The 27,137-nt window shown below is 57.4% G+C and overlaps 1 protein-coding gene across 1 annotated transcript; it reads left to right on the top strand.

Moving 5' to 3' along the window:
• On the top strand, window positions 1-25,588 carry HHIPL1 (HHIP like 1). Its single transcript, XM_068549838.1, has 9 exons — window positions 1-282; window positions 7,062-7,708; window positions 10,486-10,629; window positions 13,040-13,368; window positions 13,738-13,864; window positions 15,862-16,007; window positions 19,170-19,251; window positions 21,670-21,752; window positions 24,102-25,588. Exons 1-9 carry the CDS (start codon window positions 1-3, stop codon window positions 24,635-24,637), a joined length of 2,376 nt encoding a protein of 791 aa, XP_068405939.1. The 3' UTR covers window positions 24,638-25,588.
• Window positions 25,589-27,137: the final 1,549 nt, after the last annotated feature.

The raw sequence follows: 27,137 nt of genomic DNA, 5'->3' as shown, positions 1-27,137 counted from the left end.
ATGGCGGGCCGGCGGGCCGGCGCCGGGACCGGGGTCCGGACGCTGCTGGCGCTGCTGGCGCTGCGGGCGCTCGGGGCCGCGGCGCACCCGCAGTGCCTGGACTTCAGGCCGCCCTTCCGGCCGCCGCAGCCGCTGCGCTTCTGCGCGCAGTACTCGGCATTCGGCTGCTGCGCTCCCGAGCACGACGCGGCCCTGGCCCGGCGCTTCGGGGCCCTGGCGGCGCGCGTGGACGCCGCGATTTGGGCCGAGTGCGCCGGCTACGCGCTTGACCTGCTGTGCCAGGTGAGCGGGCGCGCGGGGCGCGCGCCAGGGGCCTAGTTCCCAGATGGGAGGTCGGCTCTGGCAACCCCACTGGGCGAAGATCAAGAGTGGGCGGCGGGCTTTGGAACCCGAGGCCCCCCCACCCGCCCCCGGCAGGAGTAATTGGGCACGGGGCAGGGATTCGGGCATCCTGGGATGGCTCTGGGCTTTGCCATCATTAGCTTTGTGACTTGGGCTTTCTCTGGGCCTCGGTTTCCCCTCCTGATGAGGTCATCACTCCCTCAGAGTTTGGGGGGCTCTTCTGCCCTGGCACCGCCTAAAGACCCCCAGTGCCTCGGCCCTGGAGAGCCTTGCCCTTGTCGGAGTACCAGGGTGGGAAGCCTTTGTCCCGCTGGGGACTCCCCTGCGCTGCCCCCCGGGGAGATGGGAGCCGCAGACCCCTGCGGAGGGCGTGGTCAAAGCGCTGGACTTGGGTTTGTCGAGGGGTTTGGGGGGACACTGCTCCCAATGAGGGCCCTTCCCCCAACCTGAAGGAGCTGTCTGACAGACCCTCATTACTCCGGGATCCTGACGTGCACTGGTGCTTGATCCTGGGTGACCCCCGGTGCTGAGATGTCCCAGGTGATTCCAGACCATACCTTGGTTTGTGCTGTGCCCTTTCCCTGGGATGGCGCTCCCACCCGGTATCGGCATAGGCGCTCTCATCCTCCAGGACCACCCCAGTGACATCCCTTTGGTGAAACCCCTCTGCCCCCTGTGAGGGCTGAGGTCCTGCTTCTGCTCACACCAGATTGTGCCTTAGCTGTTCGCTTTCCTGATTCCGGAGTGCCTGACCAGAACCCCTGGCCGGCAATGGGTCAAGGCTGAGAAGTCCTAAGGCTGGCCCTGGCCCAGCACCTGGGCAGTGAGAGGACCCATGGGTGGAGGGGTCCTGCCCACACAGCACAGAGTCGTAGCCTTCAGCCAGCAGGGGCAGGCGCTGATGGGAGGAGCGAGAGGGCTGGCTTAGATTCAGACATACTACGGTTCGATCCTGGCTCTGCCACTTCCTGGCTTTGCAACCCTGGGCAGGTCATCACTGCACTTCAGTTGCGTCATGTTTACAACAGGGGCGATCCTAGCTTCCCCCCCAGGGTTGCCATGAAGACTAAATGACACATACTCACGGCTCAGTGGACGATTCTGCCTGGGTTTCTCTAGTGCCTCCTTGGTCCCCACTGGCTGCCCAGCCCTGAGCAGAGACTGAGTGGGGCCTACAGGCTGATTCAGGGAACGCCCAGAGTGGCAGGGACTTGCTTGGTGGTCACGCAACTCAGTGGTGACCATGGTGGCACTTGGACCACAATCACTGCCGTGTGAATGGGCCATCTGGGTAAGAAATAAGGGGGGGCTGGGAGCAGACAAGGAGACAGACCCTGGGGAGCTCCAGAATGCAAGGGGGTGGGCAGCTGTCCTTTGGTGTACTCTGCTGAGCACCCACTGTGCCTCTCAGGGGAGCCGGAATGGTCTGGCCAAGTGTCCACCTAGCTCACGTGCCTGGGGACTCCTGGGGACCAGATCTGGTGGTCTTCCCACCCTGGTCACATAGCAGAGTGCATGCATCTACTCCACTTTTTTTAATTGAGCGTTTACTATGTGCCAGGCTCAGCAGGGCCCAAAGGTGTGCAGGTCTGAGGAGGGAGAAGGGAAGGTTCAGTCCTGCTACCCCTCCCCTGGCAGGAGGCTCCCCTCTCTCCTTGGGAGCCTTCCCAGCACGGCCTGGCCTTGCGCAAGCAGTGGTAGAATGGCCACTAGCATCTCACCCCAGGCATCTCTGGGAGTGACCTCATGTCTGGAGCAAGCTTGGAGAGTGCACCCGAGGCTGGATCACAGTTTCCCTGGCAGGCCCTCGTGGGAGGGAGGGAAGGAGAGTGCTAGATGGGGGATGGTATTCTCTGCAAGCCAAGGCTGCGTCTGGATTGAGCACCTCCAGATTTCCACGAGGGGAGGTGGCCAAGGTACCTTATTTACAAGTTTCAGTCAATGACGGCATTCAGGGATCCACATCTGCTTGGACTCCAGATGGAGAGAGAGACCATGAAACCATGCCTACGCCCAAAGTCCCCCCCGAACCTGCCCCTATCTGGCACCCACAACTCCTCTAGATGCCCAGGATGGCAGTAGTCCCTCCTGGCCCCTTTAGACCCTTTCTTGGGGCTTTGCCCTCGTCCATCTGATGCCTGTGTCATTGGGAGGAGTAGAGACAACTTGTGACACATGGCCGCTCAGGTCTCAGGTTGATGGGAGCCAGTCCACATGACGAACTTCCCATGTAACTGAGGTGGCCTCTTTAAGTACCTAAAATCTTCAAAGCATGGTTTCTGATAGAAGTCTGTGCAAAACATGCTCTGCAGGCTCAGGTACTGGGCAGACATTTCCTCGGAGCCTGTTAGGAGTTGGCCCTATGCTGGGTGCTGGGCCCAGAGGCAGTTGGCCAGTAGCAAGCTCAGTCTCAAAAGTCCCCTTGTTCAATTCAGGAGACAGACACACAGACACTTACCAGAATGGCCAAAAGGCTTCCCAAGGGTGACTGTGGAGCCATAGTGAGAAAGGCCACACTTACCCTGAAAAAGTCAGGGAAGCCTTCCTGGAGGAGGGAACACTGAGTTGCCTCTTGATAGTCCATATTGTCTGAGCATTATTTCAACAAACACATGCATCATTTCAGTTTATTCCTCCCAATAACTCTATGAGGTTCGAATTTTTTCCCCTTTTATAGATGAAGACATAGGCACAGAGAGGGTAAGGAAATTGCCCAAGGTCACTCAGGGAATGGTAGACTCAGTCTCCAGTGTCCTCTGACTCCAAAGCCCCTGTCTTAATCACCTTGCCTGCCTTCTTGAAGCCCCACCATGTGCTGGGCCCTGGGGTCCCTGCCCTGGATGGTCTCACAGCCTATGGGGTGGACACACAAAGAGATAATTAAGTCCTAGTCAAGCAGACCAGCTGAGCAGTGGGGAGGTGACAGCAGAAGTGGAGAGCTCACACTGCAAGCTACAGAATTACAGTTTGGTGAATGTTGTGTCTGAGATATGGACAGAGAACTGTAGGAGCATCCACAAGGGCTGGGGGAATCAGGGCCCTGAGAGAATAGAGGTGTAAGGGAAGACTGTTGAGTTGGGCTTTGAGTCATGAATAGGAGTTTGCCAGATGCAGAAGTGGGCGAGAAGGGAATGTCCTATAAGAGAATACTGTGTACAAAGACTCAGTCTTCCTGGGGAAATTCCTGGTGGTCCAGTGATAGGACTCAGCATTTTCACTGCTGAGGGCCCGGGTTCAATCCCTGGTCGGGGAACTCAGATCCCGCAAGCTGCATAGCGCAGCCAAAAAAAAAAAAGACTTGGTCTTCCTAAAGAGTAGACGGTGGACATGAGAAGCCTTCGGGACTCAGGACCATGGCTCATGAGTGTCAGCGACGGCACATTGGCAACCTCGGGGCGATAATGTGGGCAGGCTGTTTGCCCCTGTGCTGAAAGGCCCAGACAGCTAAGCAATGTGATACTGGGTTGGTTTTCCATGGGTTTTCTGCTGCCTCCCCCTCACCGACCACTGTGAGGCTAGTTGCCGATTGAACTCCTTGCGAGCAGCGACCGCTGCACCCTCTTGTCATTTCCTGCTCTGGACTACTCAGGCCTGGGCACCAGGTTTGTATTGTGTGTAAGTAAGAGTGCATGGGTCATGAGTAAGGGTTGGCCGGACCCAGTGGTTTGATGCATGGATGCTGAAATTCCAGCCTGGCTCCCTCGAGGCCCTCCCTGCTCCATCTCTAGTTCTGGGTGGGGTTTTGATGAGTGGAGGGCATTCAGATTGGCTTCCAGAAGTCTGTTTTGCTCCCCACTGTGTCTCTGGAGCCGAGGACAGTGCCTGGCACAGAGTCGGTACCCAGTAAACACTTGTTGAATGAAACTCTTCTGAGTAATCTGAGAAAAGCCCTGGTCTGGGCATCATGAGGCCTGGTCTGAGCCTTGGCTTGGCCACTTCTTGGCGCCTGGCCTCCTTTAAGCCTCAGGTTCTCATCTATACAGTAGAAATCACAATGACCCTACCTCGCAATGACTAAATGAGGCGTGTGTGCACAAAGACCCTCCCTGGTCCACCCACGGCTGCTGGCTGGGTCACAGGAGGCTCCAGGGGAACCGTGGGAGAGGTGGCACTGCACAGAGGCCAGGGCCTGGCCGTCTGGAACATGTGAAAACGCTCTCCCTGTCTGGGCCTGGGCAGTACTGACCAGACCCACAAGCACGTCACCAAGTGGCCCTCAGGCCCACAGTAGCAGTAGTTGGGCCAGGAGGACAGGCCGTGGTGTGACCAAAAGCCACAATCGTGTAAAGGGAGGGTACGGCCCCTGGCCAGGAGCCTGAGAACACAGCCAGGAGGGCAGCCTGCCACCCTCTGCCCCTGAGGGCCTCCTGTTGGAACCCAGCCTGGCCCTGCCTGTGAGGGGGGAGCGTGTGCCTGTCTGCACCTCCCCTGCTGCGGGAAGAGCATCCCCTGACGCCTCGGGGGCCCAGGGCTGAGTCAGACCAGGCCTTGGCCTGGTGAGCTCACACAGGGGGTGAGCGGGGGGGTATCAGGCACATAAACAGTTACATATGCTCAGGTCAGAGGCTCTAACCGAGGGAGTCCCTTAGAGAGCCTGGGGTGCTAAGGCCTCTGCTCTGGGGGGCTCTCAGCTCTCAGCTCTCAGGTGGTGGGCGCTGGAGCCTGAAGCTGGGAGAGGCCTGGTCACATTTGTTGCCACTGCCTGGTTTCCCAGAAAGCAGAACCTGGGGCAAAGCTCATGGCTCTATCCCTTATTAGGGTGAGAGGACGCTGTAAGCGGAAGTGACAAGGGGCAGAGGGAGAGCCCAGTCAAGGATGCAGTTGCGAGTCGGCTGCTGCCAAACGTGACTGATGGCTTGAACTGGCAAGACTGTGGTTCCAAGAAACCACACAAACTGTGAATCAGGACTGTCCTGGGGTGGGGGGGGAGGAGGAGGGCAGAACAAGTTATCCATCAGTTCCCTTCTCCCAAGGGTCAAAGGTCTGCCACATCAGGCATTAACTCCCCCACATTCTGGATAAGGCCCACGTGGGAGATGAGTGGGGTCCCAAGCGTCTCATCAATGGGGATGCCCTCGGTGGGAGGTGCGGGGTGAGCCACGCCTGTAGATCCCAGGGCCAGTGAGGTCAAGAAGGTCTGAAGAGGTGCCCCGGGGGCCGGGGGGTTCCTGATTCATTTACCTCACAGAACAGCAGCTCTGGCAGCAGAGGACAGCCCCAGGGCCCTGCCTGGGAGGGGCTGAGCCCAAGGTGACTAAGGGATGGAGGAAGGGGGTCCCGGTGGTCAGGGGGAAATGTGGGCATGAACGTAATCAACGCACTCACACGTGTACATGCACCAGCCTCCCCAGTGCTGGGAGGATGGGGTCGGCCTGAGACCAAACCCAGATCCTCCATGCTGACCAATGCCGCTGGGTGACACTGGGGGGCCCGCACCTGGGTCTCCCTGTCTGTAACACTCTCACCCTCATGGGCTCTTTTTTCTTTTTAATTAATTAATTAATTAATATTATTTTTGGCTGCATTGGGTCTTTGTTGCTGCGCGTGGCTTTCTCTAGTTGTGGCGAGCAGGGGCTACTCTTCGTTGCGGTGCGTGGGCTTCTCATTGCGGTGGCTTCTCTTGTTGCGGAGCACGGGCTCTAGGCGCGCGGGCCTCAGTAGTTGTGGCTCATGGGCTCTATAGCGCAGGCTCAGTAGTTGTGGCGCATGGGCTTAGTTGCTCCGCGGCATGTGGGATCTTCCCGGGCCAGGGGTCGAACCCATGTCCCCTGCATTGGCAGGCGGATTCTTAACCACTGCACCACCAGGGAAGCCCCCCTTCATGGGCCCTTGTGATGATTAAATGAATAATGGAGGGAGGAGCCCTTATTCCCCATTAAGGGCTGGTCAGGGTGGGTCAGTCCTCGGCACAATCCCTAGTATTCACTGTGGGCCTCGTATGTGCTAGACATGGTCTCAGGCTCTGGGGTACGGCAGTGCCCAAGACAGGCAAAATTCCTGCCCTCGTGGAATTTAGGTTCTGAGGAAGACAGACAATAAACATGTAAACACGCTGATTTTATAATAATATCAGGGAATGTTAAGATTTTGTTTTTTTGTTTTTTAAGCCGAGTCAGAGGCCAGGAGGGGATGGGGGTGATGGATGGGTGGTCAGGGAAGACTTCCTGGAGGTGCCCCTTGAGTAGGGATCTAAAAAAAGTGGAGTGAGGGAATTCCCTGGTGGGCCAGTGGTTAAGACTCCGTGCTTCCAATGCAAGAGATGCAGGTTCGATCCCTGGTCGGGGAGCTAACATCCTGCGTGCCATGTGGTGTGGCCAAAAAAGTTAATTAATTTAAAAAATTTAAAAAGTGGAGTGAATCATGGAGGTATAGGGCAGAGGCAGCATATTAAAAGAGAAAGTGTATAAAAATGCCTCAGATCCTTTCTGGCACACAGTAGGTGCTTAAGAGTAGCTCCTGATGCTGATGTTAGTAGTAGTAGTAATAGTGTGGTTATTCTAACAGAAGCATCAAGGCGAGAGAGAAGGAATGAAGGCGAGGAGATACAGGCCCCATGTAGCTGCTGCTGTAGTTGAGACAGTTGGTGGTAATGGACAGATGGTGTCCTCCCATTTTACAGATCAGCAGACTGAGGTTCTAGGAGATGGGGTGACCTGCCCGAGGTCACACAGCTGGTAAGATCACCCCAGAGCATCCCTGAGCCATCCCTGTCTGTGCAGGAATGCTCGCCGTATGCGGCCCACCTCTACGACGCGGAGGATCCGTCCACGCCCCTGAGGACCGTGCCCGGGCTCTGCGAGGACTACTGCCTGGACCTGTGGCGGTCGTGCCGGGGCCTCTTCCGCCACCTGTCGCCCGACCGCGAGCTCTGGACGCTGGAGGGCAACCGCGCCAAGTTCTGCCACTACCTGTCGCTGGACGACACGGACTACTGCTTCCCACGCCTGCTGGTCAACGAGAAACTCAACTCCAACCTGGGCCGTGTGGTGGCCGACGCCATGGGCTGCCTGCAGCTATGCCTGGAGGAGGTGGCCAATGGGCTGCGCAACCCCGTGGCCATGGTCCACGCCCGGGACGGCTCCCACCGCTTCTTCGTGGCCGAGCAGCTGGGGCTGGTGTGGGTCTACCTGCCCGACCGCTCGCGGCTGGAGAAGCCCTTCCTGAACATCAGCCGGGCCGTGCTCACGTCGCCCTGGGAGGGCGACGAGCGGGGCTTCCTGGGCCTCGCCTTCCACCCCGGCTTCCGGCACAATGGCAAGCTCTACGTCTACTACTCAGTGGGTGTGGGCTTCCACGAGTGGATACGCATCAGCGAGTTCAGGGTCTCAGAGGATGACGTGAACGCTGTGGACCACGACTCGGAGAGGTGGTTCCCCGGGAGCCCAGGCGGGAGGGGCGGGGCCGTGAGCACGGATGAGCACTGGCGTGACCACATATGGCCAGCTGGAGTTGTGCCCCTCAAGAGTTGTGAAATATTTTGAATGTCACGCTTGGTGAGGGGGCCGAACCCCCTGTTCTGGGGTCAGGGGAGGGGCAGGTGCCAAACAGACATCACTGGGTCATGTCCAACTCCTCCTGGATCAGGTACTTTAGATGGTGCATTTCATTTGGTTTTCATACAGCCCCATTTTACAGATGAGGAAGTGGAGGCTCAGAGAGGTGACGGGACTGTTAGGTCACACAGCTAGGAAGTGTCAGAGCTGGAACCCTGGTCTGTCTGCCTCCCTCCCAGGCCCAACCCACTGCTCCTACCAGGGCACTATGGCCCCAAGGCCCCAGTCTCACCTGGCCCCACCTCCTATTTCTCACCTGGACCCTCTGCCCCCCAGGTAGATTGCTCTCCTCCCCACCCTCCCCCAACAGGTTTATCCGTTCCTTGCCTCCAGGCCTCTGCTCCTCTCAACACCCAGCCTGCTCTCTGGATATTAGTTATGCCCCAACTGTTTTCAAAACAGGTTTGACCTAGCCTGGCAAGAAGGGCATACATAATCTGTCTCCAATGGGAAAATAAATCCTGTACCAGGTCACTCAAATAGGCAGAATTTGATACTGGGAATTAGTTCCTCGGGTGTTGGAAATGATGAAAGAGCAAGCTGGGGAAGAAGGGAGGCAACTCTGAGTTTAACAAACGGAGGGAGCTGCCTCCGTCTCTTGGGCTGTGAGAAGTGGGGTTACTGGAGCCCCTGAGCTGGGGCCACTTGGTGGAAGCTGGAACCATGGTGGACCTGGGTTGGGGGAGCTGGAGCCAGGTAGGAGGTGCAGGGACTGCCAAGACACTGCCTGAAACAGACAGAGAGAGAGAGGGAGAAATACCGCTGCCTCTCCACCCCGCTACTCCCCACTCCCCACCCTCCAGTCTCTGGCTAATGCCTTCCACTGGCTGAACCTAGCTGGAGGCCATGTAGCCGAGGAGCATGGGAAATGTAGTTTTCAGGAGCTGGCCCCCTGAAGTAGAGGAGCATGTAAGGGGAGGACCAGGACTGATCTGAGGGGAAATAGACAAATAATAGCACATCATGCATTCAGTAAAATTGTAAACTCTTGACATTGAACGTATAAAAAGAAGGAGTTAAATATGCTGGCTAATGTGAGGTCTAAAGTAGATTTTGCCTGTGAGCTTCCTGGCAGCCAGGGCAAAAGGAGAAAACATAATTCTCATTACCTTCTATGAGGCTGCACAACCAGTTCTCCAAGAGAGGCCAAGTTTATCACATGGATCTCACAGAGGGGAGAGAGAGGGACAGAGTGGATGTGTCTTCAGTGGTGACTTTTAAAAAACTGATTCCTGATGAAGACTGAAGGTGGAACACAAAATAAACAGATGAATATATTGCAGAGTTAGGGTTCAGCAAAGGCTCTACGGGGACCTCACAAGTACAAGCCTAGAAATTGACTCTTGCAGGGGCAGAAGTAGTCACAGCTGGCTCAGGGCAGAGCCAGGAGTGAGTGATCATCCTTGCCTGAGTCAGCTGTCAGTCTCTGTTCTCAGGGCTGAGACCCCAGTGGGAGATGGATGACCGACAGTCTGAGCTGTCCTCTCCATGGAGGACCTGGAGTTTGGGGTTGTGTATGACTTACCAAGTCGTGTGTGTTGGCCTCACAATAGAGAGGCTTCTGGTCTTGGCTCTGAAGGTCCAAAGTCCTGGGTTCAAGTTGCTTGACATTTCTGTATCTCGGGTTTCTCATCTGTATTAATAAGGGCTTGGCAAGTCAGTCACCAATCCTGGAAAACCTAAACCAGCCTAAGCATTTCGATCAGAGGGAATTTAGTACAGGGAGTTGGCTACAAAGGGATTGGGAGGGATGGAGAAGGAAAAGGGGACGGTCAGGTTACCTAAAGATGAGTTCCTGTGAGAAGCTAGAGGAACAAAAGGCAAAAGCGTCTTTGTGCTGCTGAGTTTTGCCCCTCCTGGTATCCAGATGTCTGGGTGGAAACCCAGGAGTCCATATTTGCCAGCCACTGTTGCCCTTCCTGCAACCACCGCTTCTGGAGGCAGCACCAGAAACCAGGGAAATGTGGCCCCTCCCTTCTCCTTGCCTTCCCTCCTCCATTGGCAAGCCCCTAACCGGAAGCCAGCTGGCTGGCAGTATGGTGGAAGGTTCCCGCCCTGGCAGTAAAGGAGGTTGCTGAGGAGTGAGTGTGACTGAGCACAACCCACACCATCCAGCCCCTCCTCCTTAGAAGCTGCAGCACATAATCAATGAGAGAGTGTGTCAGAAGTGCTCGGCTTAAGTGGCTGGCGTGTGGGTAGCTATGATGAAGAACCAGTCGTGCCAGTGACTGGGTCAACAGTCTCGCTCGATCCTAACAGGGCAGGTGCTAGCTGTGGGGAGAGTGGAAAAAGCGCTAGACCAGAACTAGAAGTCCTGAGTTCTAGTCCCAGCTCTGCTATCTATGGGCTGTGTGACCTTGGGCAAGTTGCTCAACCTCTCTGAGCCTCTCGGTTCTCATTGGCACAATGGTGTGAATTATTCCTGCCCAGCCTGCCAGATCCTTATAAAAATCACCTGCTATAAAGGATCTGAAAAGTCTTTCCAACTATGAAATGGCATCCAGGAGAGAGGAGGTTTTATTGCTGTGATCTTGTTTTGTGTTTTGGCTGAGGTTTTTTTTTGGGGGGTGGGGTGTTTGTCTTCTTTTAGGATAATCCTGGAGATCGAAGAACCAGCCTCGAACCATAATGGGGGCCAGCTGCTCTTTGGGGATGATGGGTACCTCTACATCTTTACTGGAGATGGCGGGATGGCTGGAGACCCCTTTGGAAAGTTTGGAAATGCCCAAAACAAGTATGTTCTGATTTGGTTGGCTGGTGGGTTGTTTTACATACTCCTAGTTTACATACTATCCTGGAGCGGGGGTTACTTCCTCGGCCACGAAGTGTAGGGTAGTAGAAAGGGCTTTGGACCCCAGCTCAGTCTGCAGCTAGCCAGCTGGGGAACCCAGTCACTTCCTCTCAACAGTTAGAGAAGAAGAAGAAGACTCCCCATGGGGAGAATAATAATAATAATCTAGTCATGAAGAATAAAGGTGATCACGTTGTCATGGGTACCTGAGAGGTGACATCACAGAGCCTCTGGGAAGATCAGATTTTCTCTGAAGTCTGCCCAGCCCAGCTGGAGCCAGAGGAAGGAAAAGGGTGTTTTCCAGACCTAATGGGGCGTGTGGGCTGGTTGGAGCAGGGCTGTATGGGTGGGCATGTGGGTTTTCTGCCCCAAGGGTCACCCAAGATGGCCCAGAAATTGAGGCATAGTCTTGCTCTCAGTTCCTCACTTCTGGACTTGAGTAGATGGCCTGCCACCATTCCCCTCCTTACACACAAACACACGTACACACCACACACACACACACACACACACACACGAGTCTCGTGCATATAGATGAGGATATCCAGGAGTCTCAGGGCAGCCTCCTCCATTCTCTTAGTCAAAATCACAAAACCTTCCTCAGCCCAGAAAGTAAAAATAGCGAGTACGATGTTGATTACAGTAATTAAAGTGCTCCCAATTTGTGACTTGTGCTTTCATACGTGACAGTGTAAGAATCATTGCAGCCTTCTCATGTTTGGGATGTATTTAGAGATGAAGTTGAGAAAATAGAAATTAAGGATTTGTGGATAATTGGACAGGACTTAAAACATTATTTTGCTGTTATGAGTTTTGCCCACTTATATATCAAAGCTTGGTGCGTGGTGTGTGGGCTCCAGGGAGTAACTGTGGCTTGGTGCTGAGCAGACTGGAGCGTATGAGAGGAACTCACTGGGGCCAAACCTGGAAGTCCACGATAGGGGATTAACTATGGGGCGTCTACTGGGGGAGACCGTTTTATCACCATGAAAGAGAATACTTGTGAGGTATCTTTAATGATGAGGGAAATGCTTGGCTGCTGATGCTATGTGAGAATGATGGGGTACACAGTTGCATCAAATGGGTGGACCGGCCAGTCCTGCCTTGAAAAGCAAGCCAAAGGGAGTGCACCAAAATGCTAACAGCTAGGGGAAAACCACGCAGTAAGTAAGCGCATCAAAAAATCACAGATGAAGAAGGCGTACATCTGCTTAAGCACGTTGCAGGTTCCATCATGTGTCACTTTTGTTATGCAATGAATGAGACCCAAAAGCTGCTCACCCCCAGTGGCTGCGTGGAGGTTAGGGCTGCACCCTGTTCTGCGTGGCTCTGGAGGGCACATCCTGAGGTCTCCTCACTCCAAGGGCTCCGGAAGCTGATGTTGCATGGTGCCGAGGAGTGACCTCACTTCCAGTCCAGAGCTGCCTGAGGGATCTGTCAAGTTGTCTCCCTCTCAGAACGTGGGTTGCCTCATCTTTGAGATCAGGGTGGTGTGTGTGGAGCGTGGGGTGAATTAAACCGCTTCTGAGGCCTGTTTGGCTCTCTGACATGCTGCGATGGCACTGGGGTTGTATGAGAGAGATGGCAAGTACCCCAGCCTCCCGTTTCCTGCTAAGATCTGAGGTGCTCTCTCTCCCCTCTCCCTGCCCTGACCTGTACTCTTGTGTGGGGCACTTGACTTTGACTGCAGGTATTCATTCATTCACTCAGCAAACACTTCATGAGCACCTGCTACATGCCGCTCACTGTGCTAGATGCTGGAAGAAAGCTGTAAATAGGAGTAATTTTTCTGGTATTTTCACCCTGCAGCACAACCCTGTGAGTAGGCAGAAAAGAGAGGGACCACCTAATATCACAGTGGAGGACACCAAGCTCCGGGGAGATTAGAAAGTGTGGTCAAGAGCTTGGATTTCTGCAGCCAGGCTGCCTAGGCTGGATCCCACTCCTATCATTTACTGGGGATGTGGCAACTGGGAATGTTTTATGACCTTTCTGAGCTCAGCTGCCCCATCTGTAAAACGGGGATCACAATAGCACCCACCTACCTAAAAGATTCGTTGTGAGGATGAAACAAAGCAATAGATGGTATGTATGTCCAATACTTAGGACAGGGCCTGGCACTTGGTAAGGTGCCCGATAAATGTCGAATGAATGAATGAGGTTACCCAGCTGGTAAGTGGCTGAGGAGGACGTGAACCCGGGGTCTCTGGCCGCACAGCCGAGGCTCTCCTTGCACCTGGGTTGGCCGTGGGCCCCGGGCCCCGGCACCCCTATCCCCGCAGCTGGCCCGCGGTGCCCGAGCCGCTGGCGCGGGGAGACCCCGAGCCGGCTCCTTCTCTCACCCGGCCCGCAGGTCGGCGCTGCTGGGCAAAGTGCTGCGCATCGACGTGGACCGCAACGAGCGCGGCCCGCTCTACCGCATCCCGTCCGACAACCCATTCGTGGGCGACCCCGCCGCGCGGCCAGAGGTCTACGCCCTCGGGGTGCGCAACATGTGGCGCTGCTCCTTCGACCGCGGCGACCCGGCGTCGGGCGCGGGCCGCGGGCGCCTCTTCTGCGGCGACGTGGGTCAGAACAAGTTCGAGGAGGTGGACCTGGTGGAGCGCGGCCGCAACTATGGCTGGCGCGCCCGCGAGGGCTTCGAGTGCTACGACCGCAAGCTGTGTGCCAACACCTCCCTCGGTGACCGCCCCCCGCCCCCCCGCGCCCTCGAGGACCTGTCTCCCCGGATCTGCCCCCCCACTCCACGGCTGTGCGCCCGCGCCTGCCTCCGTGGCCAACCGCGCCCCCGTCCGGGACTCCCTTGCCCGCGCAAACCCATGCCCTCGCCCCCCCCCCACCCACCGCGCCCCCCCCACCCCCCCCCCACCCCCGCTTTACAAACTTGAAACACCACCCTTTCTGGTTGACTGTCTGGGGCCCCATCTCGGGCCCTCTTGGGAACCTCCCCCCCCTTGCCCCCCCCCCCCCGCCCCGCAAGACTCAGGACCACCCAAGAAGCCTTGTTAGGAACCGGCTGCAGGCTCACCCCAGCTTCTCCCGCCTCTGCAGATGATGTGCTGCCGATTTTCGCCTACCCGCACAAACTGGGCAAGTCGGTCACTGGGGGCTATGTCTACCGGGGCTGCGAGTACCCGAACCTGAACGGCCTCTACATTTTCGGAGACTTCATGAGCGGGTAAGTGGCCTGACACCAGTTCTGAGGGGGCAGGGACTGCAGAGGTGAAAGGTGGGGGAGTGTACAACACCCTTGATAGCCCCGGGGCCATCTGGCTCCTGGGAGCCAGGACCTGCCGTTGCACCAACTGGCCAGAGAGGTCACCCTGCTGGAGAGTGGGGAGCTGGGGCTCCAGCTGAGGTCTGCCTGTGGGGCCCGTGGAGCCTGGCTGCCGGATTCCCATGCTTTATGGCAGTGTTGCCTCCACCCACTGAGCCCCTAGAGGGTGTGTGTGTGGGGGGGAGAGGGGTTGGGATGAGTCACACCCCAAACAGGTTTCGGAGGGGGTAGAACATACCTCCCAAGCCTGCTGTGGGTCAGCCTCTCTCCCCAGGGGAGCTTATGGAAACTCATGACCATCTCGTTCTCCTGTTGTATAGAGGGGAAAACTGAGGACCAGAGAGGCCCAGGGAAGCTATACACCTGGCATGATGTTTAAAAGTACAGCTGAGATGGCCTATGTTCAAAGCCTGGCACGCTTATTAGCCATGTGACCTTGAGCCAGTTACTTCACCACTCTGTGCTTCAGTTTCCTCATCTGCAAAATGACAATAGTACCTGCTTACTAGGGTTGTTTGAGACCTGTTCATACATATACAGCACTTAGAATCTAGAATGTGCTCAATTTCTGTGTTTTGTTTGTTTGTTTGTTTGCTTGTTTAATAAGGTGGAAGGATCTGTTGGACCCTTCCAGCCTCATGTGAAATGAATTTTTTGTTTGTTTGTTTGTTTTTTTGCCACACCGTGCAGCTTGTAGGATCTTAGTTCCCTGACCAGGGATTGAACCTGGGCCCCCTGCAGTGGAAGCGTGGAATTCTAACCACTGGACCACCAGTTCTTAATTATTCCCACCCTAGCCTCTCCATGTAAGGGCAGCTGAACTGGGTCCCTCGGGAGAGGAAATAAGGAAGCCCGAGGCTGGTAGAATTCTTACCTCCTCCAGGCTGCTGACCTAGGGTGGCTTTGTGGCCAGTGCATCTACAGCTGGAGCTGACAGAGAACCCTGACCTGGGCCTCTGGTTGCTGGGTCCTTCTCCCAGCTTAGGGTCTCCCTCTGGGACTCAGTTATCCCATCTGGAAAATGGGTCTAGATGAAGCCCCTTTTTTTTACCCCGATTCTCCTTTTTCCCTTCTGCCGTCCCCCAGGAGTGCCCAAGCCACCTGAACACAGAAATTCAATGAATTTTGCCAACACTTCCCAAACCCCTCTGCTGGGTCGGGCTTCGTGCCAGGGCCAAAGCAACAGAGTTGAAGAGTACCTCGTACCCAAGTCAGGGAGACAGACCCACACTCGGTCCACTCGAGTCCGGCCTCAGAGAGCCTGTGAGCAGTGCTGGGGAAGCCCAGCACAGGGGCAGTCAGGAGGGCCTCCCAGAGGAGGGGATGACCGAGCAGGGCCTGAAAGTATCAATAGGTGATTGACAGGCATAGAAGGGAGTAAGGGACAAGATCAACATTTTCTGAAGATGTCAAATTCTCCATTTCATGCTCCGAAGTGGAGGCAGCTCCAAAGTATGTGGAAACTCCTGGGCACCAGCCTTGGAGGCTTCTGAACTGGAAGTCAGCTCCTGACTGCCTCCTGCTGGTCAGCAGGTGGGGTTGAGCTGAGGGGGCAGGAACCAAGCTGGTCTTGTTCACCCCTGTGCTTCTCCTGGTACATAGGACGTGTTCAGTAAAGACTGCATGTGAGTCCGGCTTCATGGCTGTGCAGCCTGTGCGCTTACACAGGGCTCCGTCTCAGAAGTGGCCATGCTTGGTTTAATGCTCTGCTGTTACTGTCTTGAAATTTTTAGTACTTTTTGAACAAGGGGCCCTGAATGCTCACTTTGCACTGGACCCTGCAAGTTATGTATGGTCCTGGTTGCATGGATAATAGATGATTGGACGGATGAACTGGTGGGTGGTGTTCCCTCGGGCACCCGGCCAGGCATGACCCCACAGCCCATCCTCCTTCGCAGGCGTCTGATGTCCCTCCGAGAGAACCTGGGGACAGGCCAGTGGCAGTACAATGAGATCTGCATGGGCCGTGGCCAGACCTGTGCGTTCCCGGGCCTCATCAACAACTACTATCCGCACATCATCTCCTTCGCGGAGGACGAGGCCGGTGAGCGCTCCTGAGGCCTCTCCATCCAGGCTGCCCATGCCTGAGACTGTGCCCCACCCCATGGGTCCTTCTGGCCTGGGATTCGAGGGCTGGCATCTCAGGCCTGAAATCACCTTCTGGCTGGAGAGTGACGTGTTCAGAGGGCTTGAGCCTTGCTTCGGTGTCAGTTCCCACTCATCTGAGCTTCCATTTCCTAATCTGGAAGATGGGAGCAGTGGTCCCCGTCCTTCCCTTTCCCCAACTCTCACCCTGGGCAGGGTTGCTGGGAGGGATAGCGTGACCCCACAGGTAAGAGTCCAGGGCAGTTATGGGACCAGGAAAGGATCTGTGATGGTGGAAATGCAGGCAGGTGGGGGGAGAGTGCCTCCCTGGGGACCTCCAGCTCCCTGGGTTCCTGATGGCAAATGTATCGGGGCCTATAAATGAAGCCGCATTGTCTTCAGAAAGTGGTGGGCACCGCTTTCTTGCCTGTTAGTGGGTCCCCCATTCAGGCACTCGTGTTTTCAATGCAAGGAACAGAGGGGGAGGGGAGAGGAAGAAGGACCATGGAGGCTGGATCCCGCCTTTGTCCTTGGCCCCGGATTGTCCCTGGACAAAAGCTGAGGGGCCCCCGGTGGGGCCTGGTGGATGCTTGGCCAGGTTACTAGGCAACGCCTTCCCAGGGGCCTTTCGAGAGGTGTCCCCTGCAGGGCCCAGTGCCCAGAGCCCCCAGGCCTGAGTCTGGGAAACCTTTGTTGAACCGATACCCGTCAGGGTCTAAATTTTCAAAAGGGCAGCCTCAGACCCCACCACCCTCCCTGAGCCCACTGGGCCCTTGAAAGCCATTTCTTTTGGTCGTTAGGGGGTTAACATGTTTTGGAAGGGGGGGATGCCCTCCCCCCACCCTCCTCCCCCTCCAGAGCCCAGACCCAGAGGAGGGCCTGGAAAGCGCAGTTCCCAGGGGGCCCTTCCTCAGCCCTCTGAGTGACACCAAGGGATGGACAGCCAGGAGGAGGCCCCTCAAAGACAGACAGCCCAGGGATAGCACGTTGGTGAGTTGGGCAGGTGGCCCCGGAAGGCACAGAGCCCTGGGGGGCTGATGCCAGCAAACCTCTCCCAGCTCCCTCTGGCCTCTGCCTCTCTGCTTGATCTTCTGACACGTGCAAATTGCAAAACAAGGACCTCTGCTGGCCCAGTGTCCTCCAGGGACAGTCCATACCGCAGACACCAGGAGGGTAGTGTGGCCCTGGGCAGGGCTTAGCAGTGCCATGGGGGCTCCCTGCCCGTGCACGGGGTTGGGAGCTTCCCGCAGATGAAGGCTGGGTGGGGCCTTGGGGTGCGCCCGGTCCAATGCTGTCACTTTACAGATGGGGAAACTGAGGCTGACTTTTCCTGCCTGGTTGTGGGGTGGGGGGCACTGGACATGGCCTGGCCCCTGGAGGCCTCCCAGAGCAGGACCTCAAGCTCAAGCTTGGTCAGGCAAAGGCAGACAATGGAGAAGGGCATCCAGGCCAAGGGAGCAGCATGTGCGGGGAGCTCCGAGGTGCTCCAGCGCCTGGAGCATAGGGTCAAGGAGGGCTGCACAGCCAGGGAGGAGACAGTGGCCGCTCCCAAGGGCTTCTCTCCAGAAAGAAGCCCAGAAAGGGAATTAAGGCTCAAAGCCACATGCAAATTCATAGCTGTGCCTATGGACTCTCCAGCAGGGACCTGCTTGCCAGGGGCCCTGCTCCCTCCCACGGGGTGCATCACACCTTGTGGACCTATTCCTCCCCCCACCAACTTGCTCCCCGCCCCCACTCCCACCGCCCGCCAAGGCAGGGCTGGTGCTCCTGGAGGGAGGTAAGGGGCCATTGACCACTCAGCATCCTGCCCTCCCCAGCCCCCAGCTCCCCACCACAGCTGGTCTACCCCAGTTGCACAGGTCACCTCTCAAGTGTCTTCCCCTTCCAGAATTCCCCAGGTTTCCTGGGCCTTGATTCTCAAACACCTCCCTCATGCAGCCCTCCCTGACTGCACCAGTCACCAGGGACATGCTTTCCTTCAAGCTCCCTTCTCACTGTCTGTATTGGCCTCTCCTTGGGGAAACCACCCCCGCCCCCATCCTTGGGAGAGCTCTCCGCTGCCTCTTACAAGGACGGAAGGTATTAGCATGGCTGAACCATCGCACTGAGCCACATGTGGCCTGTGTCTGGGCCTCCCAGCTACCACGTCTCCTACATTAGTGTGGGCTTGGGGACAGCAGATGTTTCTGAGTTCCAGGCCTGCTTAACCATTCACCAGTTGCGTGACTTTGGGCAAGTCACTTGACCTCTCTGAGCCTCTGTTTTCTCATCTGGAAGCTGAGAACAATGAAGCTTAATTCCTGGGCATGGGTACCCGTGGCAACAAGGGCCAGGGGGCAGGATGGGGGTGGGGAGAGAGCAGAGAACTCAGTTTCCCTGAGAGCATCCGTGGCACCAGGTGCTCATAATTCCATTTCTACAAACAGAGGCTCTGAGTGGGGCTGTCCGGGAGCTGCTGGAGCTCACATGGGGCCAAGTGCAGGGGCTGGGATTCACACTAGAGGCTCCCCAAGCACGAACTCTTCTGCCCCTGCTACTTGCCTGGGAGGTGCCTGCTGGTCAGTGGAGAGAGACCGTGTCCCCAAGGACTTGGCAGGACCTGGACCCTGGGCAACAACGACAATAACAACAGCAATAATAGTTAACACTGATGGAGCTTCTACTATATGCTCTTTCATCCTCACAACAGCCCTGTGAGGCAGGCCCATTTTGGGGATGAGGAAGCTGAGTCATCAGTAAGCAGTCAGTGGGGAGCTGGGCTGTGGACCTCCATTGGTGCTCAGAGGTGTGTGGTCCTGGGCATGAAACCCAGGCAGGGACCAGGAGTGGGGCTGGGTCACCAGGGAGGAGACAAGAGTCCAGAGGTCAGAGCCTGGGAGGGTCCGGGCAGAGCAGCCGGCAGCCCGGGAGGCTGTGCTGCAGAGGCCCCTGGGCACATCTGGATGCCTTTCTCAGCCTCGGTTTCCAGTTCTGGGGACTGGAGAGTTACACTGACCTGCAGCTTCTCCCCTCCTGGCTCACTGAGGTTGGGGTGCACCTCGGAACTGAGGTGGGGCCGTGGGGCTGGCCGGGATGGTATTCCAGGCAGTGTTCTCACTTCTTGCCTCGTTTCATGTCCAAGGGGAGCTGTACTTCATGTCAACGGGCGTGCCGAGTGCCACAGTGGCACGTGGGGTTGTCTACAAAATGATCGACCCCTCCAGGTGAGTCCCCCCACCCCACCCCCATCATGGCCTCAGCTCCTACTGTCTGCCAGGAGCCCTCCCCTCCATTACCTCATTTCCCCTCTCTACCACTCCTTAAGGTGGTTGTGGTTAATATGCCCATTTTTCAGATGAGAAAACTGAGGCCCAGAGAGTGGAAGTGACTAGCTAAGTTCATACTGCTGGTGAGGGGCAGATCTAGGATTCAAAACCCATCTGCCAGCCTCAAAGTCCAGTTCTATTCATGCTAGGAGGGCGCCAAAGATACCAGTGGGGGCCCATAAATATGGGCCCCACCATCACATTTTTTTAAATTCTTTTTTTAAAGTTTAGAACAGTTTTAGATTTACAGACAAGTTGCAGAGATAGTACAGAGTTTCCCATATACCCCTCACCCAGTTTTCCCTATTATTAACATCTTACATTATCATGGTACATTTGTCACAATTAATGAACCAATATTGGTACATTACTATTCATTAAATGCCACACTTTTTTTTTTTTTTTTTAATTGAGGTAACTCCATACTTTAAAAACAAAAGGATGTCTCTAGTTTTTCCCTAGTGTCCTTTTCTCGGGGATCCCATACAGAATCCCACGTTGCATTTAGTCATCATGTCCTGTTAGCCTCCTCTAGTCTGTGACAGCTTCTCAGACATTCCTTGTTTACCACACTTTTTTGTTGAAAGCACAAAGCTATTAACTACTGACATAACTATTTATCAAGAAAAACATAAGCGCTTGCTCCTTTCCTCTCCCCGAAGTCTCGGCCCTCTTTGGATTTAAGTCGTTGTGGAGCAACACAGGCAAACTTTGCATTTTTCTTTGTAGGTCTATCCTTACTTTGTATAAACATTTCCACGTTGCAACATTACCCTCAGAAGGCTCCTTTTTGATGGCGGCGTAATTTTCTGTTGAGTCACTGCACCGTGATTGCCTGATCCATCCCTTGGACATTTAGGTTGTTTCCAGTTTTTGAAAAAAGAGTGCTTCTCTAAGGAAATAATCACCTAATTCATGCCAGATGCTGCCTGAGACCCACTGTTTCCTCTAGTCTGTGCGGTATCCTTCTGGGCTCATGGCCCCCGCGCAACAGAGGGAACCCGAGGCTTAGGGATTTCTGCTCAAGGTCTCGTGGGTGGGAGGAGCCAGCAACGGGCTAGACCCCCGTTCCCTCCCTCCCTCCGTGACCCTTCTCATCCCTTTTTTCATTTTTCTCTTTTGGAATCCACGTAATTTTGTGCATCCACAACATATTGCAGAGGGGCGCCATTCCAGAACATACGGAAAATGAAGAAATGGGAAGCAGAGGGGGTAGGGTGGGGTCATCCGTTGCCACCCAACCATAACCACTGTGGCATTTTTTGGTGTATCTCCTACCCTTTGGCAAGACAAAAATTTTTATGTAATTTCCTTAAGGAACAAAACCCAGCTGGGTCGGTCTGAAGCGTGTGGCTATCATGTGGAGTTCAGAGCAGCCAGAAGACCCACGCTTTCTGCAACTTGGAGAAGGGTGTGAGCTGGGCTGTGTTTCAGCCTCTGGGGGGAATGGCCCACGTCCCTCCTCGGTTTCCCTCTTTTGCCAGGGCTGTCTGAAAGCCACCCCAGGTCACGTGGCTGCTTCAGCCCTTGGGCTTTCCCCTCATGCTCTTGGGACCCATTGAAGTCTTAGACCCACGTGGGTTGGTCCCAGAATAGGGTCGGTCCCATTCAAAGACTCACAGATCAACGGCCAGAAGCTCATTAAAATGGGATTCCATTCCTTACTTGTGCCCCTCAAAGATGTCCAAGGAGACCCAATTCATAGCCCTGGCAACCCTTCTCGGGCTCCGTTCTCTCCCAGCCCTCTCTAGCCTCGCACTCCAAGGCCCCCAGAGCCCTCAGCTCTGCTGCCAGCCCCGAGGCTTCCTCTCTCTCCCCACTTTATCCTTTAGATCGACTTAACCTTTCCCTTTGATTCTGTATCACCAGCAATCCCAGAACCAGAGGGGCAGAGAGGAACCCTCCTCAGAGGCTGTGGGGAATGGGGACCAGGGTAACGTGCAGGAATGGGGCTGTGGTGACAGTTACAGGCGTTGGACCGGCAGGCTGGGGAGAAGGACTGTGACATTTGATCACATCCCAAGGACGCTTCATGCTGTGAATTAGGAGCGGCCGCCGGCCCTCCTGCTCTTCAGGCAGAGGCTGAGCGGGCACTTGGCAGGCCGTTATAGGGGGTTCCTGTCCCGGGGTTGGACTCTTGGGGTCTGGGAGGCGTAGAGCAGCAAGGACACTGTTGTTACCACCCACACGTGGCCAGGCCTGAACGCACACCGGCCCTTCCCCTTCCCGCCTGGCTTCAGGGGGCAGGTGATGTCGGAGGGACATGCTCAGGGCGGGCTCCCAGGGTGGGACTCATGACCTCTTGTGTGTCGGCAGACGGGCACCACCCGGCAAGTGTCAGATCCAACCCGCCCAGGTGAAGGTCCGGAGCCGCCTCATCCACTTCGTGCCCAAAGAAGGTAAGTGTCCACCGAGCTGGGCACACAGTGGGAGTTCCTGCAACCCACACCCGCTGCCCCTCTTCCAGATGTGGACGCTCCCTGCTGGGCCTCGATGCCCTTCCTTGGCCCCCACGCCCAGCCCTGGGCCCCGTGCACAGGAGATACTAGGAGTGGGTGGAACTGCTTAAACCCCCTTCCACTCATGCAGTGTCTGCCAGACCCAGGCCACGGTGGGTGGCTCCCAGGGGCTGCAGGCCTCACAACGAGCATGGCAAAGGGAGAAATAGCTGGTCCCAGGCAAGGTTCACTCAGAGTTCTCGGGAGGAACAGAGCAGGAGGGTATATCTATATGTGAGCAAGATTGGAATGAGTTATTCTAGGTGCAAGGGCACCTAGGGGAGCGTTTGGGCTGGGTCTGCTCTACGATGGTTCTGTTTTGACGAGCTTGGTGGGGAGAGAGGGGTACAAATCCTCATGAGCCGAGGGCCAGGCAAAGCCACAATGACCACCCATGGGATCTGGGGCCACCTGAAGAGGGTATGGCCCGAGGAGAGGGCTGTTCCACTGGGTCCAAGCTAGGTGGGAACAGAGAGAGAGCCAGTGTTGTCAGATCTTCCAGTTCTCAAGACAAGCAGACCATCCATCCATCCATCCATCCATCCATCCACCACATATATGTGCTTCATACTGGGGCTGTAATGCTGAGCAAGCAGATATGGTCCCTGCCTTCTTGGGTTGTTACTGTACACTCTCCCGATTTGAAAATATTGGCAACTAGTTCACAATTTTCAAAACCGCCCCGTGGGCCAAAGGAAATACTTCAGTGGGCTGAGTGTGCCCAGCAGGGCTCCAGCTGGCAGACTGGGGTGGGGGGCAGGAAGAGGCGGAGGTTGGGTGGGTGGGGGGGTACCCGGCCCTGAGGAAGGGGTGCCCCGCCAGGAAGAGGAAGGCTGGGGAAGCTGGGTGTTTGGGGAATTTGCTTCCAGCTGCAGTTGGTTTGGGGCCTTGGCAGAGTTTTCCATTCACTCATTCAGCAGTTTCTGCATTTCTGTTAGTTACCCGCTCTGTGCTGGCTGCTGGGGCCACAGAAGAAGTCAGACCAGGCCCGGTCCTGGCTGGGGCAGACAGAGGGGTCATTTAGTGTCCCAGGCCCCTTGACAGAAGTTGTGCTGGGCGCCATGGGGACCCAGAGCAGTGCAGAGCTGGGGGTGGAGGGGGCGGGTTGGGAGGGTCCTGGAGGCTGAGGGTTGAGCCTGGACGGAGAGGAAAGTGCATTGCAGAGGTCGGGGAAGGGCAGCCTAGGCAGTGAAGGCAGCCGGAGAAGCAAGAGCCCTGGGAGCTGGAAGTCCTTCCCTGCGGGTGGAGTGGGGGCCAGGGTGCAGGTTGGGGGAGCGTCTGGCCCATGTTCGGCCCCAGCCTGCACCTGGTCTTGTATCCAGGCCCTTTCTCAGCCCGCATCTCAGTGGTTTTCCAAGTGAGACTGGCCGGTGGCCCCGGGATCCCTGCCCATAGTAACCGAGCAGTTTGGGGTTTCCACCTCCCCTGAGGGAGGCAGTGCCTGGCAGAGTGTCTGATGTGGAGTGACGTTTAGCCCTATGGCTGACCTGGGCCAAGCGTGAGGGCCACGTCCTACAGGGACAAAGGGAATCACCCACCACAGCTCCCCGACACCTAATGAGTCCAGGTCCCAGTGGAGGGGTCAACGGGCGGGGGTCACTGTGGACCACAGCCCCGCACCTAGAGAGCTCCTAACCAGCCCCCCTGTGATGGGCAGGGGGACCAGCAGCCTTGGGAGCCTGGAGGGGAGGGCTTCACCTGAGCAGAGGGGCCCCGGGCAGGCTGGTTCCCATCCTGCGGGCCTGCCCTCCACCCACTGCAGTTTCCACCCCCCCCGTCCCCCCCACCATCAGCTGTCCTCAGCTTCCTCACCCTTAAACCAGAGATTGCAGCCAGAAAGCGTCATTTGCTCAGAGAAGCTCTCCCAGACACTCCTTCCCTGCCACTGCGCTCAGGAATTCACAGTGTGAGGGTCCTTCCCCTGCCAGACAGGGGACTCCCAGAAGGGGAGGAGGGATGGGGGTGGGGAGAGGCCCAGCAGCATAGGCACGAAGCAGCTGCCAGCAAGGGTGTGCAGAAGGGCTGCAGAAGCACCTGGCATTCAGCTCCAGGTGGGCACCTTGTGAGGCCAGGGTGACCCAAGAAGCACGCTTGGGGCACCTCATCCTCAGGGTCTGAGTAGAGGGCAGAACGAGGACATCTTTCCCTGGGGTCTGCATTCTGGGGTGAAGAGCCGGGGTGGGGTGGGGTCGCGTGGGCTGGGCTGCGGCGGCCGGGGTCCTTCCGAACACAGCCTCTTCCTCTGCGCAGAGTTCATCCGGAGGACAGAGAGCACCCCGCGGCCCACGGCGCCCGCGCCCACCAAGGCTCCCCGCCGCAGCCGCCCCACGACCGCTCCGCTCGCGCCCACCCTGCGGCCGTCACGATCCACCCCGCGGCCCGGGCGCCGTCGGGGCGGCGGGCGGCGGCGGGGACGGCTGGGCACCAAGGTCCCCGAGCCCTCGAACGGCGCCGTGCGCCTGGTGCGGCCGGCGGGCCTGAGTCCAGGCCGCGGGCGCGTGGAGGTGTTCGCGGGCGGACGCTGGGGCACCGTGTGCGATGACGCCTGGGACACCAAGGGCGCTGCCGTCGTGTGCCGCCAGCTGGGCTTCGCGTATGCCGTGCGGGCCGCCAAGCGTGCCGAGTTCGGCGAGGGTCACACGCTGCCCATCCTGCTGGACGACGTGCGCTGCACAGGCAGTGAACGCAACCTGCTGGAGTGCGCGCACGCCGGCCTGGGTTCCCACAACTGCGACCACCAGGAGGACGCCGGCGTCGTGTGCAGCCGCGAGGACCCCCATCTGTAGGCGAGCATCGTCTGTCTGTCTGGCCGGCCTGGCTGTCCATCGTGCGTCCAGAGCCCGTCCACCGTGTGCGCGCCTGGTGCGTGCGCCCGAGTCCGAGGGTGGAGGGGAGCGTGGCGGGTGGCCTAGGGGTGGCCCGTCTGTAATGCTGTCCTGTGGATGCGTATGCGGTGCGAGCAGTGCACGCGTGTTCCTTGTGTGTTCCTGCCCACGTGTCTTTGAAACACGCAGCCGCAGATCCGTGTGGCCCCCGTGGGTGTGTCGTTGCAGCCTGAGGTGTTCTTTGCTTACCTCCAAGCATCTCAAGCAGCAGCAGGAACGCAGCCTGGTAGAACCCTGAGCACTGAGGGCAGCTGCCCTTTAAGGGCGGACATGCCCTCGCTGCACTAACAGAGGCACAGCCGGTGGGTGGAGGGCGGGGACCGGGCCTGCCCTGCCCACGGTGGGGAGTGGAAGGCCCCAGACCAGCTGGAGCACGGCTGGAGGAATGTGGCCCAGAGGGCGTGGACCCGTGGCCTGGCAGTCAGAGTTGCTGAAGAGAACACGAAGGCACCTAGTAGGGCCAAGGGAAGTCATCAGACTGATGGGTCCAGGGTGACCCCTGGGCTGCGGCTGCCCCAGCGAGGGTCAGGCTGCCTAGGAGGAAGCGAGTGCTGGGGTGGGCTGGCAGGGAGCACTCGATGGCTTCCGGGAGGAGCCTTCCGGGCCCCAGCATCACGCCGGACCCAGCCACGCCAAGCACCGCGGTCGCTGGTGAGGCTTCAGACTTCTCCACTTTCAAGCCTGTGCCGGGGCCACCTCTGTCATCTCCATTCCCCACCCACCCTGCTCAGTGAAATTCCAGGGAACCCTCTGCCTCCTCAGCCCAACCCCGGGGGCCGACCGGGCTATGGACCCAGTGAGACCACTGATGCTCTGTTACCCAGTGCCGTGCCAACAGCGTGACTGTTTACAAACCCCCTTCCTGCCTCTTTTCTCTGACTCACACCTGCCTGGAAGCTGAGGGAGGGGGTGGGAGAAGGGGGCTGGGCCTGCAGCCTCTGTCCTGCTCACAGGTGGAAGTTCCTTTGCCCACTAAGGGCCTCAGCCTTGGCTCATGCCAGGCCGGTCAAGGGGCATCAAGTATGGCTGGGCTCAGCCTCTGATAGGGGGCCAGGGAGGGGAAGCAGATAGATGGTCACCGGGCAGTGAGGACCGGATATGGCCCGTGTCGGGGGAGTGGGGGAGGGCTCTGGGTGGGGCATCCCAACCCAACCTGGGCGTTGTCCTGGGACCTGAGCTGGCACTAGGGGTGGTGTGCCTGGCAGAGGAAATGGTGCAGGCAGAAGCCTGTCGGGGTCTCCCAGCTGCTCGCTGAAGCTGAGTGTGGTATGAGGCTGCAGAAAAAAGCTTTAGGGTCGCCCTCTCGAACTGCCCCCTACCTCTGCCCTAAGTGGGATGGGCGAGGGACCCAGACCCTTGTGGCTCCTCTAACCCTGCCGAGCCCCGCGTGGAAACCACAATTAACCCTGCCACTGAGTGTGGCCTGTGTGCTGGGCACCGTCGTTAAGAACGGTGCAGCATACTTGAAGTCATTCAATCCCCACAACAGCCCTCTTCCTCCCCTTTTACAGATGAGGAAACTGAGGTGCACAGAGCTTAGATATCTTAGTTGAGATCACCCAGCCAGGGAGGGGGAAGCCAAATTTGAACACGAGCTGGCTAGCCCTAGCACCTGCCAGGTGTATAACCACTGAACCCCCTGGCTATATCCGCAGAAAGTCTCAGCATGGCCCAGGGCCCCTGCCTGCTGTAGGCTGCCAGCCTTGCTGGGAAATAGCTGATGGAGACCCCCGTGGGCCCCTTCTGCCAAGCAGGTGGCTGTGCCGCCTCCCACTGCCCAGGGGTGGTTGACCGGGCATCTTCGCAGGTCGCTGGGACATCCTGAAGTGTTAGGAGCTGGGAGGGCCCGTGGTGACCATCCAGGCCAAACTCCTCACTGTGCTGATGGGGAAATGAACCCGGGAGGCTGAGTGTCCCAGGCCTTTGGTCAGATGGGGCCAAGCTAAGACTAGAGCCCAGGGAAGGCGGGGTGGCCCTCGGGGCCCTCAGAGCAGGGCAGCACCATGGCCCTGCTCAGTGGAAGGACTAGGGCTGTTGGCCCCTCTGGCTTGGAGGTGGGGTATGGCTTTCAGCAGCCTCTGCTTCCTCTTCCTAGGTCTCCTCTGTGCTCTTCCCTGCCCCTCCCCACCCCGTGGAGCCCCTTTCCTCAGTTCAAGGCCTGGAGGACATGACGCCACAAGGCGGGGCCTGGGAGGTGGGCACCTCCCACTGCACCTCAGCACCCACAGCCTGGGGCCACCATCTGGGGCCCGTGGCACTTTCCCCAAGTGTCAAGGGGGAGTGGTCCAGCCCTCCGCTGGGCCCTGAGTGTCACTGTTGTTTGTTGGGGCAAGTGGGGGAGGTCCCAGGCCCCATCACTCCTCTGGGCAGTGCTGGCCTTGGCCCGTCAGTGTTGCAGGAA

This window comes from Eschrichtius robustus, chromosome 1 (genome assembly GCF_028021215.1).
Source record: "Eschrichtius robustus isolate mEscRob2 chromosome 1, mEscRob2.pri, whole genome shotgun sequence".
Classification (NCBI taxonomy): domain Eukaryota; kingdom Metazoa; phylum Chordata; class Mammalia; order Artiodactyla; family Eschrichtiidae; genus Eschrichtius; species Eschrichtius robustus.
This window is presented reverse-complemented; position numbering and strand designations above follow the sequence as displayed.

What these genes read in the sequence shown, in the direction of transcription:
- HHIPL1 (XM_068549838.1), top strand. Translation starts at nt 1, where the DNA reads ATGGCGGGCCGGCGGGCCGGCGCCGGGACCGGGGTCCGGACGCTGCTG. An exon ending in GTGGACCACGACTCGGAGAG is followed by an intron (nt 7,709 to 10,485) that starts GTGGTTCCCCGG and finishes GTCTTCTTTTAG; the next exon opens with GATAATCCTGGAGATCGAAG. An exon ending in CTTCGCGGAGGACGAGGCCG is followed by an intron (nt 16,008 to 19,169) that starts GTGAGCGCTCCT and finishes TTCATGTCCAAG; the next exon opens with GGGAGCTGTACTTCATGTCA.